Source organism: Telopea speciosissima, chromosome 3 (assembly GCF_018873765.1).
Source record: "Telopea speciosissima isolate NSW1024214 ecotype Mountain lineage chromosome 3, Tspe_v1, whole genome shotgun sequence".
Lineage (NCBI taxonomy): Eukaryota > Viridiplantae > Streptophyta > Magnoliopsida > Proteales > Proteaceae > Telopea > Telopea speciosissima.
The window spans coordinates 66433627-66452653 of record NC_057918.1 but is presented as its reverse complement, the minus strand read 5'-3'; the positions used below and the strand labels follow the sequence as shown (position 1 = coordinate 66452653).

The following is a 19027-nucleotide window of genomic DNA, read 5'->3' as shown; positions in this document are numbered from 1 at the left end:
AGATTCACGAGGGAATCTCAATAGGAATGGAAGCTTTCCTAAAATCGTGCACCCAGAAAAGGAAACTACAGAAAAGGGAAGGATACCCCAACCTGATCTCTATTCCTATTTAAGGGCTAGACCCTCTTGTACAAGAGACTTATTGAGCATTATTCAATATTAAATAAAGAAAAGAGCACTTCGCAGTCTCATCTCCGTTGTTCCCAATTTCATTCAATTTATGAGTTAAATTCATAGTTGTGCCCTGGTAGATATTTCTCTGGTAGAAATCTTTGCATAACATTTGGCGCCGTCTGTGGGAACCGGGAACGAAGACCTACGAAGATTCCACCATGACCAATACAAGAAACCAGTCGAGGATCACTCGATCCGTCGCTGCCACCAACTCGGCTATTCCTCCTCTAGGACCTTCGGTTGCTGGTCTGGGGGGAGCCTTAGCCCGTCTGACTGCCTCCCGACAAGGAGGTGAAGATCTCATCCCAGAAGAGCAGGACCCACCGCGTCAGGAGGAGTCTCAGCCAAGGCTCCTAGGGGATCCACCACACTACGTAACGATGGAACAATTCAATGCAATGCAAGCTCGCTGGGATGACAAGATGGAGCAGATGCTGGAGATACAGCGCGGTCTCTTACAGGGGATCCCCATACCTCCTCCTCCACCGCCGAACGGAGATAGATCTCGTTCCCCGGAGCATAGCGAGAATCACAGTAATGCAAACAACTCCCAACAAAGGAACAAGGAGATGCCGGGGAATGCCAAGAATTAAGATTCGCACATGATGAAGGTACAGCAAGCTTTGAACGACAAGGTCTTGGAACTCCAAGATCAAATTCAAGAAGTCATCAGGGGAAAGAACCAAGCCCCGATTCACAACTTTCACTTCACTACGGACTTGGCATTCACAGATGAGGTTCGGTTCGAGCCCGTTCCAAAAGGGTTCAAGATGCCAACAATGGAGCAATATGCAGGCACCACGGATCCGGAGGATCACCTAGAGACTTTCAAGTCCCTCTTGTTCTTCCAAGGCGCTTCAGACGCTATAATGTGTAGGGCCTTCCCCTCCACCCTGAAGGGAACGGCGCGACAGTGGTTCTCCCAGCTCCCTCCACGGTCTCTCTTCAATTTCACAGATCTAGGCAGGGCCTTCTTGGCTCACTTTGTAAGCAGTAGAGTTCACAAGAAGACAGCCACCTCAATGAATCCATCAGAGGTTTTCTTACAAGATTCAATAAAGAAGCCCTGGAGGTACGAAACTTGGACCCCATAGTGAAGTTCCAGGCATTGCATAGTGGAATTTGAGATGTCGAGTTAAAAAAGTCCTTGATCATGGACGAACCAGGAGACATGTATGAGCTGTTCTCAAGATGTGAAAAGTATATCAATTTAGCCGAAGTTCTTGCGGCCAAGAAAGAAGATAAAATCGAGAAGAAAGCCCAGGACAAGAAGGAGGAGACCCCCTGAGAAGTTGGCGCAAAGCACAGCCGAGATGACAAGGAGGGTAGAAAAAAGAAAGATGACAGGAAAGCATGGGTACCCAAAGCTGCAGATCTAGAATCTGAGCCGGATTATACGGCCTTGACTCATACCCGAGCATACATCTTGAATGAAATCAAAGATCAGATGACCCTATGCTGGCCGGCCAAGATGGTTAAGCCGGCTCATGAGCGCAACAAGAACAAATACAGTCGTTTTCATCAAGACCACGGTCACAATACCGAGGAGTGCCGACAGTTGTAGGATGAGATAGAGGCTCTCATCCAGAGAGGGCGCTTAGGCCGATTCGTCAAGAATGAAGGGAACGATCGCAGGCCGGATTACCGTGCTAGGGACCCAGGGTGAAGACAAAGATCACCCCCCAGGGTTGATAAGGAGAAGCCACACTGAGGTAAGCCCCATACCGAGAACGTACCCCTGAGGGAGATAACAACCATATTTGGTGAGCCCACTATGGGAGGAGAAACCACAAACTCCCGAAAGCAGCACGTTCGGAATGTACTTCAAGCCGAGGCCACAATTAAAAAGAGGAGAACTGATTATCACATAACCTTCACCGATGAAAATTTGGCAAACATACAATCTCCCCATGATGACGCCATGGTGATCAAGATGGTCATCGCTAACTGCACGGTAGGAAGGATCTTGGTAAACAATGGGAGTTCAGTGGACATCCTGTACTATGATGCATTTGAAAAGATGCTCCTAAAACCCGAGATGCTAAAAAGAGTGGAGTCGCCCCTATACGGCTTCAATGGGGCCCCGATACAGGTGGAAGGATCGATCGAGTTGCTGGTTACCGTAGGGATAGAACCCAAACTCTCTATGGTGATGATGAACTTCCTGGTGGTAAAGGTGAATTCCACGCACAATGGAATATTGGGACGGCCAGGGCACAATACACTGCAGGCGGTGGTTTCAACCCCACACCTAGTCATAAAATTCCCAACTGACCATGGGGTGGGGGAGTGCCGAGGAAGCCAGGCGGCAGCCCGTCGCTGCTATAAAGGATACCTAAGAACCAAAGGGAAGGAGCCACAGATGCATCTGATCCACCTGGATGACAACCGAGATATTGGGGAGCAGGAAAGAAATACGCCAGCCGAGGAGTTGATCCCTGTGGAAATAGTGCAGGGAGATGCCACGTGCACCATCCAGATAGGCGCAGGCCTGAATGGCGAAAGAAAATCCGCCCTCATAAACTTCTTGAGGATAAATGCTGACGTGTTTGCCTGGTGCACTGCTGACATGCCCGGGATAGACAGGAAGATAGCTGAACACAGGCTCAGTGTATACCCTACTACTAAGCCAATGTTCCAGAAGAAAAGAACCTTTGCTCTCGAGCAACAAGAAAAGGTGATCGAGGAAGTAACCAAGCTGCTTGACGCCGGTTTCATCGAGGAGGCTATCTATCCAGAATGGCTTTCTAATGTGGTAATGGTGCCTAAGCCAAATGGCAAGTGGCGAATGTGTATTGACTTTACAGATTTGAATAAAGCCTGTCCTAAAGACTACTACCCCTTGCCTCGTATTAATTTGTTGATAGACGCAACGGCAGGCCATGAAATGATTTCTTTCATGGATGCCTACTCAGGGTATAATCAGATCAGGATGTATGAACCTGATATTTTGAAAACCTCTTTTATCGCGGGGAGGGATACATACTGTTATATTCGCATGCCTTTCGGATTAAAGAATGCCGGAGCTTCCTACCAGCGCTTGATAAATTACCTTTTCAGGCACCAAATAGGCCACAACGTGGAAGTTTATGTAGATGATATGCTGGTAAAAAGCTTGAAATCACAAGATCACATTGCAGATTTGAATGAGGCATTTCAAGTTTTAAGAGAAAGCAAGATGAGATTGAACCCGGCCAAGTGCGCCTTCGGGGTTATTTCAGGAAAGTTTCTCGGTTTCATGGTCTCAAGAAGAGGGATAGAGGCAAACCCATCAAAGATCAAGGCTATACTAGAGATGCATAGGCCTAGACGGGTTAAAGAATTACAAGAACTCATGGGAAGAATAGCCGCTCTCGGAAGATTTATCTCGACTTTGGGAGACCGATGCTTGCCTTTCTTCAAGGCTCTCAAGAACCGAGCAAAGGAACGGAAAACCAAAGGGCCCAAGCTCACCTTTGAATGGACCGAAGAATGTCAGACGGCCTTCACCGAGTTAAAAAGATATATGGCACAGCTACCTCTCTTGACAAAGCCAGAACCAGGAGACACCTTGCAGCTATACTCTGCCATCACTATTGTTGCAATCAGCGCTATATTAGTCCGAGGAGATGGACGGATTCAAAAGCCAATATATTATGTCAGTAAGGTACTCCTAGACGCCGAGACCAGGTATAGCAGTGTAGAGAAATACTCCTATGCGTTGATTATGGTAGCACGAAAGTTAAGGCCCTATTTTCAAGCCTACACCATTGAAGTAATCACCAACCAACCTTTGAAGAAGATACCAACCAAACCCGACCACTTAGGAAGACTAGTAGCGTGGTGCGTGGAGTTGGGGGAATTCGACATCCATTACAAGCCCCGAACTGCCATAAAAGCTCAGACCTTAGTGGATTTTGTGGTAGAATGTACACTTCCTGAAGAAGAAATCCCTTCCACCGCGGACCCTAAAGAGATAATAGAAGAATGGACACTGTACGTGGATGGTTCATCTAGCGCCCAAGGGTGTGGGGCAAGTCTGATATTAACAAGCCCTAGAGGGTTCCTTGTGCAGTACGCGCTGAGGTTTGAATTCCAGATAACCAATAACGGGGCTGAATATGAGGCCCTGATTGCAGGGTTGAAACTGGCACAAAGTCTGATGGTAAAACATATTACCGTCCACAGTGATTCACAACTGATAGTTAATCAGGTTAAAGGGGAGTATGAGGCCAAAGAATCTCGGATGGCCCAATACCTGAGAAGAGTACAGGACCTGATCACAAGTTTCAACCATTTTGAGATACTTCAGGTACCTCAGACGCAGAATGCCTCCGCAGATGCCTTCTCTAAGTTGGCAACTTCAAATTTTCAAGACCTGAGTAGAACAGTGTACCTCGATGTGCTCAGTACTCCGAGCATAGAACAATCCGAGGAAGTATTGCCAATCGAAGTGGAACCTTGCTGGATGGACCTTTTAGTCAACTACCTCCAAGAGGGCATACTGCCCACCGATAAAGAAGAAGCAAAGAAGGTCAGAATCAGGGATGCCCGATATACAATGATAGGGGGAACACTATATAAAAAGGCATTTGCAATGCCTTATCTGAAATGTCTCCGACCATCTGAAGTAGAGTATGTACTCCGGGAGATACACACAGGCATTTGTGGACAACACTTGCGGGGCATAGCATTGGCCCATAAAGTCATTAGACATGGATACTTTTGGCCATATCTCTGCAAAGAAGCACCGAGTTTTGTCCGCAAATGCCTAAAATGTCAGAAGTTTGCACCCATCACTCGTCAACCTGCAACCGAACTCACTTCAATCTCCAGTCCGTTGCCCTTTGTCCAATAGGGAATGGACATATTGGGACCTTTTCCCAAAGCATCTGGAGGTAAGCAATTTGTAGTAGTGGCCGTTGACTATTTCACTAAATGGGTAGAAGCAAAAGCATTGGCAACCATCACTGCAGTAAAAGTCTAAAAATATATCCTACATTCAGTTATATACAGGTATGGAATCCCGAGAACCCTCATTACTGACAATGGGAAGCAGTTTGAATAGAAATTCAAGGAATTTAGTGACCAATATAAAATTCAGTTAAGAAAGACCTTAGTAGCCCACCCCCAATTCAATGGCCTGGCAGAAGCAATGAACAAAATTCTATTAGATGGAATCAAGAAAAAACTGGAAACAGCCAAAAGATTGTGGGTGAAAGTACTGCCTAAGATTCTATGGGCATATCGGACAACCACGAGGTTGGCAACTGGAGAAACACCCTTCATGCTGGCATATAGAACTGAAGCAGTACTCCCAGTAGAAATAGGAGAAACCTCACTGAGGGTACATCTATATAACCCTGAGGCTAATGATGAAGAGCTAATAGTAAACTTAGATCTGTTGGAAGAAATCCGAGAAACAGCTCAGGTAAGAAATGCAGTACACCAGCAGTGGACAGCATGCCACTACAACACAAAGTTGAAACCCAGAAGGTTCCATCAAGGAGAACTGGTCCTATGCAAGGTGGAAGCCTTAGACCTGAGATCCATGGGAAAGTTATCACATAATTGGGAAGGGCGATATAGAATCTCCAAACAAGTAGCACCAGGTGCATATCATTTGGAGACCCTGGAGGGGACACCCATACCACGATCCTGGAATACATAGAACTTGCAAAAATTTTATCAATAAAGGTCAATTCCCAGTTGTTTAAATTCTGGTAGTACTCAGTTGCTAGAATTCCAAAATTAAATTTTAAAGTTGTTAGTTGTTTGAAATTCAAATGTGTCACTTGTGGAAAATCAATGATTAATCAATAAAGTTGATGGCAAGCATTAGAGTTCTCTACGGATATTATTGTTTTTGTTAATAATGTGTCAGCAACCAACATAATGATGAGTTGCACCATAGGGGCGTTTCCCCAAAGAAAATGATGGTCACCCAACCATAATGGTGAATTACACCATAGGGGCGTTTTCCCAACCAAAGATGATGGTCACCCGACCATAATGGTGAGTTGCACCATAGGGGCGTTTCCCTAACCAAAGATGATGGTCACCCGACTATAATGGTAAGTTGCACCATAGGGGCGTTTCTCCAACCAAAGATGATGGTCACTCGACCATAATGGTGAGTTGCACCATAGGGGCGTTTCCCCAAAGAGAATGATGGTCACCCGACCATAATGATGAGTTACACCATAGGGGCGTTTCTCCAAAGAAAATGATGATCACCCGACCATAATGGTGAGTTGCACCATAGGGGCATTTCCCCAAAGAAAATGATGGTCACCCGACCATAATGATGACTTGCACCATAGGGGCATTTCCCCAATCAAAGATAATGGTCACCAGACCATAAATGGTGAGTTGCACCATAGGGGCGTTTCCCCAATCAAAGATGATGGTCACCCGACCATAATGGTGAGTTGCACCATAGGGGCGTTTTCCCAACCAAAGATGATGGTCACCCGACCATAATGGTGAGTTGCACCATAGGGGCATTTCCCCAAATCTAAGGCAATGGTCAACCGACCACAGAGGTAAACGTGAAGTAAAAATATAAGGCCAAGCTATAGCAAAGATGAAGAATGCATGGCAAAGTGTACAAAGACAAAGTTCTTTTATTATTATTTCGGTCTACTAGTACAAGTATGTAATGATTCAAGTACAAGCTTACAAAGCAATTTCAACTTTCAAGTACAAGTACACAATGAGATTTACAAATACTATGAAGAAGCTATGCTCGGTTACAAGACCAGTTCATCAAAAGGAGAAAGCGTGGCAAACTAATAGCGCAACCACGCCGACAGGAGAGAACCATTAGTGCACTCCCGAACAGAAGAAGGCTGATGAAAATTGAACGCTGAGGGTGGCAAAGTGTGAGATAGGGGTAGTATTGACATCAGCCTCACAATGATCGATACCGAGCTCAACCATGATGAGGTAAAACCACCTGCTCCAAAGAAACCCCGAGAATCAAGAAGAGGCAACTTTGCCAAATGGGATTCACCATCAAGGGCACTAAAGCACCAAAATAGCCCTGTTACTACTCCTCTCAAGCCACAGGAGGTGAGAGGCCTGAAGAGCACTAAGCGCCCCACTAGCTTCTGGTGCCCTAGCGCACTGACAGATCCACACCACTGCCCACCAAATACGTTAACAATGAAGCCGACGGGGAGCAGCCTCCTTAAGATTCTCCACTCCTTTGATGCAACCTTCCTTCTCCAAAGAGTTGGCAAAGGGAAGGCACCCAAAGAGGCGTCATCACAGCCAGTCCACCCAAAAGACACTGCATGTCAATTGAGGATCAAAGTTGTGTAGGGAAATGTCAATTGAAGATTGAAGCCGAAAGTGATACTTCTAAGAAGATAAAAAACATGCAACCTCTGCATCTTAGAAAGCAATGGCAACCAAAACACCATAAGAAGCGCAGAGTCTCTACGGAACAGCAGTGAAAAGACAACACTAAAGAACCCATTTTTCCTTGGGGAGCAAAAAGTATGAAAGGTGCTAACCCTATTTATAGGGCAAAATGATGGTTCAAAGGCAAAAAGAATATTAAAGGGACAAATACCCCACTTATTGGGAAGTTACACCTAAAGCCACGTGTTTCAACCCCCATGGATCAATGTTCCTTAAAAAATGGGAACCGGTGCAGTTACCTAGACAACGATTCGATTTCTTCAACAAACCCATTAATGCTAAAGTATATGGAACGCCAGTCAAACAAGGATACAATAAATGCTAGCATGGGGAATCCACAAAAATCTCTGAAAAAAAGATTCGCATCATGATGAATATGTACGTCAGGGAAAAAGACAAACGTTGCTAGAAGCCAAGAGAAGAGAAGGATTTAACAACTCAATAAGAGAAAAAAGTAACACAGATTCAATAAATTCTTAGCATAAAAAAAATATATATATATATATATATATATATATATATACATTTGAGGAACGACAACAGTTGCCCAAGATACAACAAATCACAGTTTCAGATATCTGAGCTCAGGACGAGGAGGATTAGGGGGCAAAGGCCCGGGAACATTCTGTGGAGGAGGAAAAAATGGTATGGACAATGCCAAGGGGTCAAGTACAACCTCCTGCACAGGAACACGAGGGTCGAAACCTAATCTTATCTTCCTCCAACTAAAATGGGGAGCAACCTCCCTCACTCGGTTATAGCGGCGCTGAGCACCTTCCAAAGCCTTATCCTCAGAACACAAAAGTATCTGGTAGAATAGAAAATTAAACCGTAGAGGCATCTACAGCATCTTCAAAAGTCACGAGGGTAGCTGGCATAGTCGACGGAGCTGGGGGAGGATTCTCCTCTCCCTGCCCAACACTCTGCACAACATCTTGCTCGGGGGCACACTCAGAAGGAACAGAAATTACAGCTTGATCAGGTTCACCAATAGTGGCTTCTTCAGGGCTGACCCCAGAACTTTGCCCATCGGCCTCATTAGAAGGCACTTGAGGAATTATTAAAGAAGAGGGACGATGGATGTCCAATTTTCCAACCAAAGAGGCAGGCTTGTAGGCGCCTGACTCTAACCGCTCAAGCATATACTCCACCTCGATTATTCCTTCAAAGTTAAAATCTGGTTGTCTCTTCTTCAGTCGAACGCAGATGGAGTAAGCTATCTTCAGCATAGTTAGAGAAGCCAGCGACATGTGGCGAACCTTACAAGTTTCAGATTTAAGATATTCATCAAGGGCCCTAATCCTGGCATCATTAACTTGAGCCCTTAGACTATCAAGATCCGTTTGCAGATTACGGAGCTGTTGTTTCTTCTCACCTAGCTTCTTTTTCATCTTCCCATAAGATGTCGCGGAAGACTGGGCTTGCTCCTTCACCTCCTTCAGACTCTCCTGAGTTGCCTCCAGCGCTTTCGCTACGGAATCTTTCTCTGCCCTCAGAGTGGTCAACTGGGTATTTAGAACCAAAATCCGTTCCTCGTTGTATTGGACAGCCTTCCTCAACTCCGTCATTATACTCTCAGATTCCTAATACACTGAGGTAACTTTCCTCTTGCGCTCCACCAACTCTGAGGCAAAAGCCACCGTCTGAAATAGAGATGGAATGAGAATTAGTAAGCGAGGAGAAATAAATAAGAACACAAACCGAGGATAAAACATCACCACATAGGCCCGGGCAAGAATAGATTTCTCCAAAGTCTCATCGGCCATCCCGGTAAGCCAGTCCTGATCAGCTGGAGTAACACAATTCAAGGCCATGTTCTTGGCCGCCGCGATATTGCCAATCACCCTCTAGTCGTTGCTAATGGACCATCGGAGAACAAATGCATCGGATTGGCCTTGCCCTTGCCCTTGTCCTTTTTTGTACCAGAAGGGGGAGGAAGGTCTTTTGGGACCATAGAAGACCCCTCCTCCTGAGAAAGCAAACTCGAGTTAGGAGTCTTCTCTTTGCCCGAGGAAGCTTCTACCATTTTTGAACCTCAGGGAAGCACAGAAGGAGGCTTAAACGATCCTTTTTTTGAGGAATCCTTGCTCAGATCGGTGGAGGGTGATTTTCTCTTCTTGCCCTTATCCGAGGAGGCTACAACCTTGTCCCCGGCAACTTAGAGATCCTCCTTCTCTATGAACGATGTGAGAGAGTCCAAAACAAACTCCACTGCAACCAACAAAAGGAGGAAGTTATAATACAACCAAAAATACCCAGGAAATGGGAAAGGGAAGAACTTTCGAGATGCTCACCCCGCTCCAGTTCGCCCATATCCTGGACGTTGATAACCTCTGCCTTAATATGACTCTTATCGGCTATCATCTTCTCCAAAGTCACCTTATCCTCGGAGTCCCCTAAGAGAGGGATTTTGTTTCTAGCTGTAGTATCAGGGTAATTCCACATGGTGGGACACTTAGGCCCCTCACAGACGGACCAGAAAAACCTCTGTTTCCAACCATGGTTGGAGGAAGGAAGAGAATCCACTACTGGTACACCCCGTTGGCAAAAATAATACCAACCAGGACTACCGCTATTTTGATTCAAGGTAAAGCACCTGATGAAAAGGGCAGTGGAAGGATGTCTCTCCAATCGAAAGCACTTGATTAAGAAGGCTCCCACGCATCTCCAGTCGTTGGGAACCAATTGACTAGGGGCTATCTTATAATGCCTAAGAAGTCGGCCCACAAAAGGAGAAAGGGGATACTAAAGACCAGCTTCAAAGGCATCAAGGATAAGACCAACCTCCCGAGGCCGAGGCTGATTCAGTCTATCTTTGGGAGAGGGGACTCTGAAAATAACCTCCTCTGGAATTGCATAGACATGTCGGATCTCCGAGAGATTATACTCAGTCAGAATGGAGGGGATCTCATCAACCCCTTTTCCAATGATAGGATCGTGCTGCGGTTGTCGAACTCAATAACCCCTCCTTCCTAGTTGTTTCATGGATTCAAGGCTAGAAGTACTGGCCAACACCTCGCTGGAGCTCCGAGGAACGAATGCAGAGATTCTAGAACTTACGCCTCCAACGAAGGGTGATCGAGGGGAGATTCCCTGATTTCTTTCCTGGGTAACCCCATGGAATAATCTCTCACCTTCGTCAAACAGGGATTCTATTTCTAAGTTCTCTCTGGAAGAAAGGTTTCTCTTGGGTTTCCCCATTTCCCCGAAATGGATATGAAAAGGAAAAGAAAGGAATTGTAGATAAAAAGAAAGAGAGAAAAGCACTTACTTGGGACGAAGAAGATAAAAAGGCACAGAACGATGCTAGAACAGAACTCGAAGAAATATCTTTAACACCAGAGCTTGAAGACGATGAAATGAAAAAACTAAGAAAGGCTAAAACATTTTATACCCTTGGGACACCATCGCAACTCCCGTCAGATCCAAATGCATAATTTTTTTTAACGAACCAAATGACAGGGAGAAGAAGAGGCCTGGACCTCGAAGAGAGGGCATCATCATCAAAAAACATTGGGAAGACAAAGGAGTTCAAAAATTAAACTTCAATCTCCCCTCCAAAAAGTGCAAAAAGCGACAGATATTTCGCTCCCACGAGCTAACAGCGGCTACCGACGGCGCATGAATAAATGACCCATAAGGGTAAAGATGTCCAACAGAGAAAGAGTCATCTCCAACCAGATCTAACCCCGTGTTAGCCAGACCCAGACCACCCATCCGAGCTCCCAGCAGTTTGTCAAGGCCCATCGACGATGCATATCGAGTTACTCCCTACACCTCATCCGGCATAAAGAGAGTAGGGGGCAAATGATACACCATAATTTGTACTTCAAATCCTGACCATACACGTGGACTCCCCACGATTCACAAAGGTAAAGAAGAGGCAAGCGGGCATAAAGACTCTCACACGCCTGGCAGTCATGAAGTTAGGCCCCACTACGGCAGTTATATAACCACCAAGAGAAGATCCCACTTGCCTCAAGAATCGTGGAGATCCCGAGATTCACGGGGGAATCTCAACAGGAATGGAAGCTTTCCTAAAACCGTGCACCCAGAAAAGAAAATTACAGAAAAGGGAAGGATACCCCAACTTGATCTCTATTCCTATAAATTAAGGGCTAGACCCTCATGTACAGGAGATTCATTGAGCATTATTCAATATTAAATAAAGAAAAGAGCACTTCGCAGTCTCATCTCCGTTGTTCCAATTTCATTCAATTTCTTAGTTAAATTCATAGTTGTGTCTCGGTAGATATTTCTCTGGTAGAAATCTTTGCATAACAAGATTTATTAAACCTAATCCTCTGTTGGTTATGAGGAAGGTGGACCATTGGATGAAGGATTTACATATATCTCCCTCCTCACTCCCGCCCTTGGATGTAACAAACGATGAATTTGAGCTGACTTTTTCTGCTTTACCTACTCTACATTTTCTTGTGTTGATATGTGCAGGACACGACTCTAGGAGCATAGACCATCAGGGTGGGCCTCATGCATTTTGCTAAAGGGCAAATTTATTTTTATCGCAGTAGGGACCTTATATCCGACTCATTTTTTGAAACCAGGACTTTTTGGAATACCCACAGGATTAGATCATGCTACGAAACTAGGGTTGAAGATGAAAGAAGTTTGGTGCTCTCACAAGAATCTGCCCAGTCTTCTTCCATTTCCATCCCAATCTCCATGGCCTTTGGAAATCATAAATCTCTTTTTGCAGGTGGCTGACATTTCTAAAGAAGTGTCTTTTTCTTTTTGTCATAATCACAACTTAACAAAACTGTTACGTTTTTGGGCCGATAAGGCATTAAACACCAAGTCGAATTTTGTGTATAACCATGATGTAAATTTGCCCCACAAGTAATATATAGCTTTTTATTTTCCCATAAAAAAAAAGATGGAAGACATGGCGCATGGAAAATTATGTCCCCCAGTTCCTGTCCGGCCCAGTTCCACTAATAGGGGTGGTGGACCTCACCCGAGCAGAGTGTTTGAGCAGGGATAGGGTAGTCATTCTAGCCCCCCTTGTTAGAGGGACTAGGGAATTGGGTCGGGCAGGGAACTACAGGTGGGTGCATATAAAGGAAAGACACGGTAGATTGCTGACCCGTAATTTAGGATCGGATCGCTCGATATCGATCGGATCTGATAGGTATTGGCCGAGGATCTGATACACCTGTAATGGTAAGGGTAAAAAGATATAAAAGAAAAGAAAATCACAGTTTTAAAAAGAAAACAGGAGCAAATGGGTCATATTTTGCCCAATTCTAGGCAACCCGATTCCATGATTACGAACCATGGTCCGAAAATAGGAGCAGCATGGTCATTATGGGATTTTTACCGCCCCAGTGCACCACACTTGAGAATCCAATCATACACCCAACACTTGAGAAGATAAAAAGACATCATTACCCATGGTTTAATGGTTGGATTCTCAAATGTGGTGCACTGACCGGACAGGGGGCGATAAAAATCCATCATTATGCCATTGTATTGGTAGTCAATAACAACTAAATGCATTAGGGTCTGTTTAAATGAAATAAAAAGAAAAAGAAAATAAATTGTATGATTTTTTCATCCCAATTTTTCGTGGACGTTTAGAACATAAAGTTAATGAGAAATTTTCTCAGTGGAAAATGTACCCTTACACCTAGACACAAAGAGGGGGGGCCAAAATGAACACCCTGCCCCCATGAAAAAGTGGTAATGACCACCATGTTGATGTCATCGTGCACACTTCCATTGGCCCCCAAATGCACAGTGAACGCCACACTCCCCTACAGAGAACTCTTGCCTTAAAGTTAATTACAAAAAAATCAGCATAAAGTTTCATCCGTTTAAATTTTGAAATCGCCTTGAGAAAGACGTAATTATTTCACACCGTCAAACAGCAAATCTTGTCCCTCGCCAGAAAACTAGGTATCGAGTATAAGCTATGTTTAGATGTCAAGAAAAGAAAAGAGAAAGGGCAGAGAGAAACAGAACCGGAAAAATAAAAAGGTGGAAAAATGTGATGGTTTTTTTATTTTTTGGTAAAAAATGATAGTGATGGTTGGGTAAACCTTGACATGATATTTTCCTTGCTACTTATGGCCTCAAATTTCTAAGATCATCATTTTTGGCAATGAGCAACCTGATAGAGTGATTTACCGAGGAAAAAAAAAACAATAAACCTGATGAGTGATATGGAAAGTGGAAACTCGAAGCAAATTAGATGAAAGGATAGTTGAAAAATCAAGTTTTGACTGGCGTGACTCCCCGTGAATTGTTCGAATCGAGTTAAAATTTTGGAAAATCTGGTCAAGAGTCGTATAGACTAGGTCATAGTAAAAGATGACGAGATTGGGTCATAAATCGTCCAAGTCAAATAAGACTGTGTTTTTACCCGAGTTATGACAAACTCGATGAGTTTAGTCATTTTTTGAAAAATCATAAAGCCGGTTCACTTAGAAACTGAGTTGAGTAAAAAACTAAATCCATATTCTAAAACAGTAAAAAACACTCAACTCTTCGACTCCCTTCTGTTGTTCAATGGTATAAACTCAAAATGCATTGATATGTGATTCCTTATTTTAATTGGGGTTTTCCATATTTTCTGGATTTTCTGATTTTTTTTACTAATTTATACATATTTAATGTATTAAAAAGTAAAAAACATGACTTTCCTTGACCGGGTTTGACGAAGCCGAGTCACTGGGTTTTTCTGAAAGACTAGTCAAGTCAGAAAAATTGGTTTTCCAACTATGGATGAAAGATGAAAGACTGGGAGGAAGAGGAAGAGGATGGTGTGGGAAGGAAAAACATGCTAAATTGCTAACGAGGGAACAATGGGAATCATGGTTCGTAATCTTGGTATCAGTGTCCTAGGATAGATCGCGGTATCACCAAGTGTTGCCGCCAAAAAGCCTCCTGGTGACGTGTGCGACCTACAAGGAGAGAAAAAACAAAGAAGAGGCCCGGAGCAAACTCCGAGGGGGGGACTCTCCGATGCCAAAGTCAGTCCGGAGCATAGATGAATAGTCAGAGGAGAGGTACGGAGAGAGCAATAAGTAAGATTCTGAATGTCGTACCTGGGTCCCCCTCTTCCCTTTTTATACTTGACATGGTTATCGAGGCAGTTGATAACTTTTCCCAGTCTCCCATCTTCTGACACGTACGGTAATGGGGTCAGTTATCTGCCTCAATGAGGGGGAACGTCCCCTAGTGGGAAACGAGATTCCCTCCTATGTGCCATTAGAGGGAACGACTCTTTGGATCGTGTTCTGAGTGGTTGCTTGCCCCCCCCCCAAGTCAAGCTTTGCGACATGTGTCACACGATTCGTCTCATTGACTGTCGATCAAGATTCTACCAAGTGTCGACCATTTGTTGGTTGGATATTTTTTGGTGTATCACAAAGAATTGAGCCGAATTGAATGCATTTACCTTTGGTTTTATATAACCCTACCTTAAAGGACTTTTGGGAATAAGACAGAGTAATTAACCGGTGTCAAAAAAAAGAGGGGAATTTGGGAATAGACGGAGCAAAAAAAAAGGGGAGAACGATGATAGGAAGAGAGGAGGCTAATTTGGGAACTTCATCCAATAAGGGAAGAATTTTAATGTTTTTTGTCAATGACTAAGTCCAGACCACAATGTTATATCTTTTTGACCCCGAGTTACTGATTCATATAGTTGTTGTAACACTTTTCCTCGAAATCTAATTAATCTATGCTCGCGAGAAGGGGGGAGGAGCAATGGCCCTGGAATCCAACCTTGTCATGGCTAGTAATTGTTGTAACACTTTCCTTGAAATCTAATCTATATCAGGAGAGGAACTTGCATGATTTACAAGGTGTTCATGGTTTTTTTTTTTTTGGTAGAAAGTTGTTCATGGTTAGAGGTAAGGGTGTCAATCGGTGCGGTTCTGGTTATTCGGTTTGGTTGCAGTGCGATTTACATTTTGATAAGGTGAAATCAAAACCGAACTGGATAGGAATTAGTCAGAATCATAATCATTTTGCATACGGTTCAGTTTTACTGGTTTCTATTCGGTTTTCATTATCCGATTCACAACCAGTTTACTTGTGGTTTGTGTAGTGCCACTGTTGGGAAACAGTAATGAAGACAACCTCGGTTTTCAAAGCCTTTATATTCCTGTGTTTCCCCATTCTCTCTCGGTCTCATATTTCCCATGCCTACGTGATTAAAAGAAAAAAACAAACTTCCCATCTTCACCCATCCTTCTATTCCTTTCTTATTTTTTGTTTTTTCAATTTTTTTTTCCACTCTCACATGATAAACAAACTATTTTTTCTATGAGCAAGTAGGGTTTTGTTAATCCATTTTAACATCATCCATCATTTTCAATTCCTACTTGAACAAATATAATAATATATAGTTTTTTTTTTTTTTGTACGAAAAAAGAGATTTATTAGATCATGCAACATCTCAAGGTGTTGAGAGCAAACATAACACTCGCAACCAAGGATTGGAAATAGGCCAAACCGTCAAGCATATAATCGACAGGACCCTCCGGGCCAGGGAGTCAGCCACAGTGTTAATCTCCCTTGGAATACAACGAAAATTACAAATAGTAAACCAAGATGACAAATGCAAAATATCATCAAATATCGGGTGAATCAGTAATGGCGAAGCCTGTGTGCTATCAGTAAGGAATCTGATTAGGTTGGAATTATCAGATTCAATCACAATCCTCATATGACTAGATGCATGAGGATTAACTATATATATTCAATATAATATATAGTCAACCCAGGACATTTAACTTATTTTATGTTTCAAGTATATTACAATAATTGTAATTTATTAAATTAATTATTATGTTATTAATTAATCCAGTCAATGCATGGGCTAGTATTCGACTAAGAGGAACCGATTTCTATTCGGTTTAGAACCTCGGTTGATTTGCAGTGCAAATCAAAACCGAACCAGGAATAGAACCTATAAAATCAAAACCAAATCATTTTTCTATGGTGCAGTTCAAGAATCGTTATCCCCTCCAATTCCTCACATGGGAGCTGAACTGACCACCCTACCCCCTGCCCGAAAACACTACCCAAGGTGGGGTCCACTCCCCATTAGGGCTGTAACAGATCGGATTTAGCTCGGATAGTGCTATATCTGCATCCGCATCTGATTAGTTATCAGACGGATTCGGATAGTGCTATATCCGCATCCGCATCCAATTAGTTATTGGACGGATTCGGATAGTGCTAAACGAATACGGACACGGATACGGATCGGATGTTTTATCTGTTCACATGTATATATAGCTTTTCAGATAGTTATAACATATCCGTATCCACATCCATTTACCTTTCAGACGGATTCGAATAGTGCTAAACGTATACGGACACGGATACGAAAACGGATTTTGGCTATTCATTTACACCCCTACTCCCCATATTAGAGGATTTTTTTTTTTTTTTTTGGGTAAATCCCCATATTAGAGGAATTGGAAGAACTGGAAGTACCTACGAATTGAAAGTGATAACTATTCACGGTTTAGTTCGATCGTAAACGATCAATTCTGGATTTGATATTCGGTTCCGGTTCCATTTTGACGCCTTTAGTTAGATTTAGAGAATAAATCTTTAATTTTAGCATAAAAAAAATAAATCTTGAATTTTGGTTCTAATATTAAAAACTCACAACAAGGTTATAGCAAGCAATCATAACCCAAAAAAAAAAAATTAATTACAATTGCAAAACCCCGCAAAACACGGCATTATTAGCTTTAATTTAAATTCACAATTAAGATCTTAATTTACATTCCTAAAATACAAAAAGCTGTTTTTTTTGTCGCACCATATCAATCTCTCCTTTGCATCTCGTTCCCTAAAAATAAAATTTGTGGTGAAGGGGGGAAAAAATAAATGTTTTTAAAAATAGTAAAAGAAAAGAAAATTAAAATAGGTCTCAGAGACACACGGAGAGAAGGAGGGCTATCTTCCAGCAGTACCTCCCTGCGTCTACGCCCAATTGGCCAATTCCTTGGTCTGCAAACTTGACCCACTGCGCACGTTAGCAGTACATACACATATGAGTCTTGTGAAGCGTAAGCTTCCTTTACAAAAAAATTTTAAAAAAAATAATATAAAATTCAAAAAATTAACAAAAATACTATATTTGGGCGCCAAAAGTTCACACGCACCAGGCGCATGTTCGTGTCTCTCTCTTCTCCCTCAAACCACTCTGCAACTGGAAGTCTGGAACTGCTTCTTCTTCTTCTTTCTTCTTCTCTCAATTCACAGCTTCCTCTGTTGTCTTACAAATTTTGATTTTAGGGTTACAACTTATAAGAGACGACTGGGTTTAGATAGCACCAGAGATTCAGAAGGGCTTTGTGGATACTTCTCCCGATTTCCAAGCTTCTTCTTCCTTGATCCGGGCCCACAGAAGAAGGTACATTCACACCCATATGAGCTACCAAAGCACGAGAACAATCCTCCCCCAATTTCGCCGTCGGTGTGTCTGCGAGTATGCCGGCGAGGTGTCCGGTAAGTCCCGTACCCACGATCGTAAATTGGTGGAAGTTCCGTTCGCCACCTATCCAGTTTCGATCTAAGCCCCTCAATGCTTCCTTCTTCCACGCTCCAACCCTCCAGTATTGAACTCCCTATCTCGTTCGCCTGAAAGAAGTCCTCCACCGCCAGTCCCGCCGCCACTACTGACGGCGCTGGTCCGATCTCCGAATCTGCGTACGTGGAACCATTGGGGGTGGCCGCCGTGATAAATTTTAGCGGTGGTATTCCTCCTCCAACGCTACTACGTCGGCCGATTCCTATATCCGAACCGTTAACGATGGAGCCAGTTTTCTGCGACACGGTGTCGTTGCAGGCCTCGGAGCGTTCGCTCCTAGTGCGGCGGAGCTGGATCTTGGGTGGTGGATGGTTGCTGTGGTGAGGGGTATGGGCTTCTTCACCCATGAGATCTCGGTATCCGACGGCGGAGGCGGAGACATGGGTGTAGAGTGGCATACTACGCATGGAGCTATCAAGTACGGCAACTCCGATATTGAGGATTCCTTGTGGACGGCCCGATGGGCGTCGGACCTGAAGGGCCACGAATCGCATTCCGATATGGTGGGTGGTCCCACCAGATCGAACAGAAGGTGGGACCAGGTTACCGACGAGGACTCGAACGGTGCCAACGCGTACGTCGCGGAAGCAGCGAAGGGCATAGATCTCAATCATGACGGCGGAGGTATCGGAATTGAGAAACTGTTCGTCGACGCGGAAGACAAACTTGTCGTTCCAGGTTGGGTTTGCGTGGCCATGGCTATCAACACGGGTGGAGAGCTTGCGACCTGGGTGAACCCATGCGACGGCGTAGGTACGCATGTTACGGGTCCCAGGGGCGAGATCTTGTGCCGATATTACATTGATCTCAAGGAGCTGGAAGGGAGTCGGCGGCGTTGCCTTCTTTACAGACATGATGAATTGATTG

At 43.9% G+C, this 19027-nt stretch overlaps 2 protein-coding genes across 2 annotated transcripts; one reads left to right on the top strand and one right to left on the bottom strand.

The window, feature by feature from the left end:
- Positions 1–1948: 1948 nt before the first annotated feature.
- LOC122655434 lies at positions 1949–5011 on the top strand. The gene has a single exon (XM_043849628.1). The coding sequence runs from the start codon at positions 1949–1951 to the stop codon at positions 5009–5011; it is 3063 nt and encodes a 1020-aa protein (XP_043705563.1).
- A 12863-nt stretch (positions 5012–17874) lies between these two features.
- On the bottom strand, positions 17875–19027 carry LOC122655433. Its single transcript, XM_043849627.1, has one exon. The coding sequence runs from the start codon at positions 19012–19014 to the stop codon at positions 17875–17877; it is 1140 nt and encodes a 379-aa protein (XP_043705562.1). The 5' UTR covers positions 19015–19027.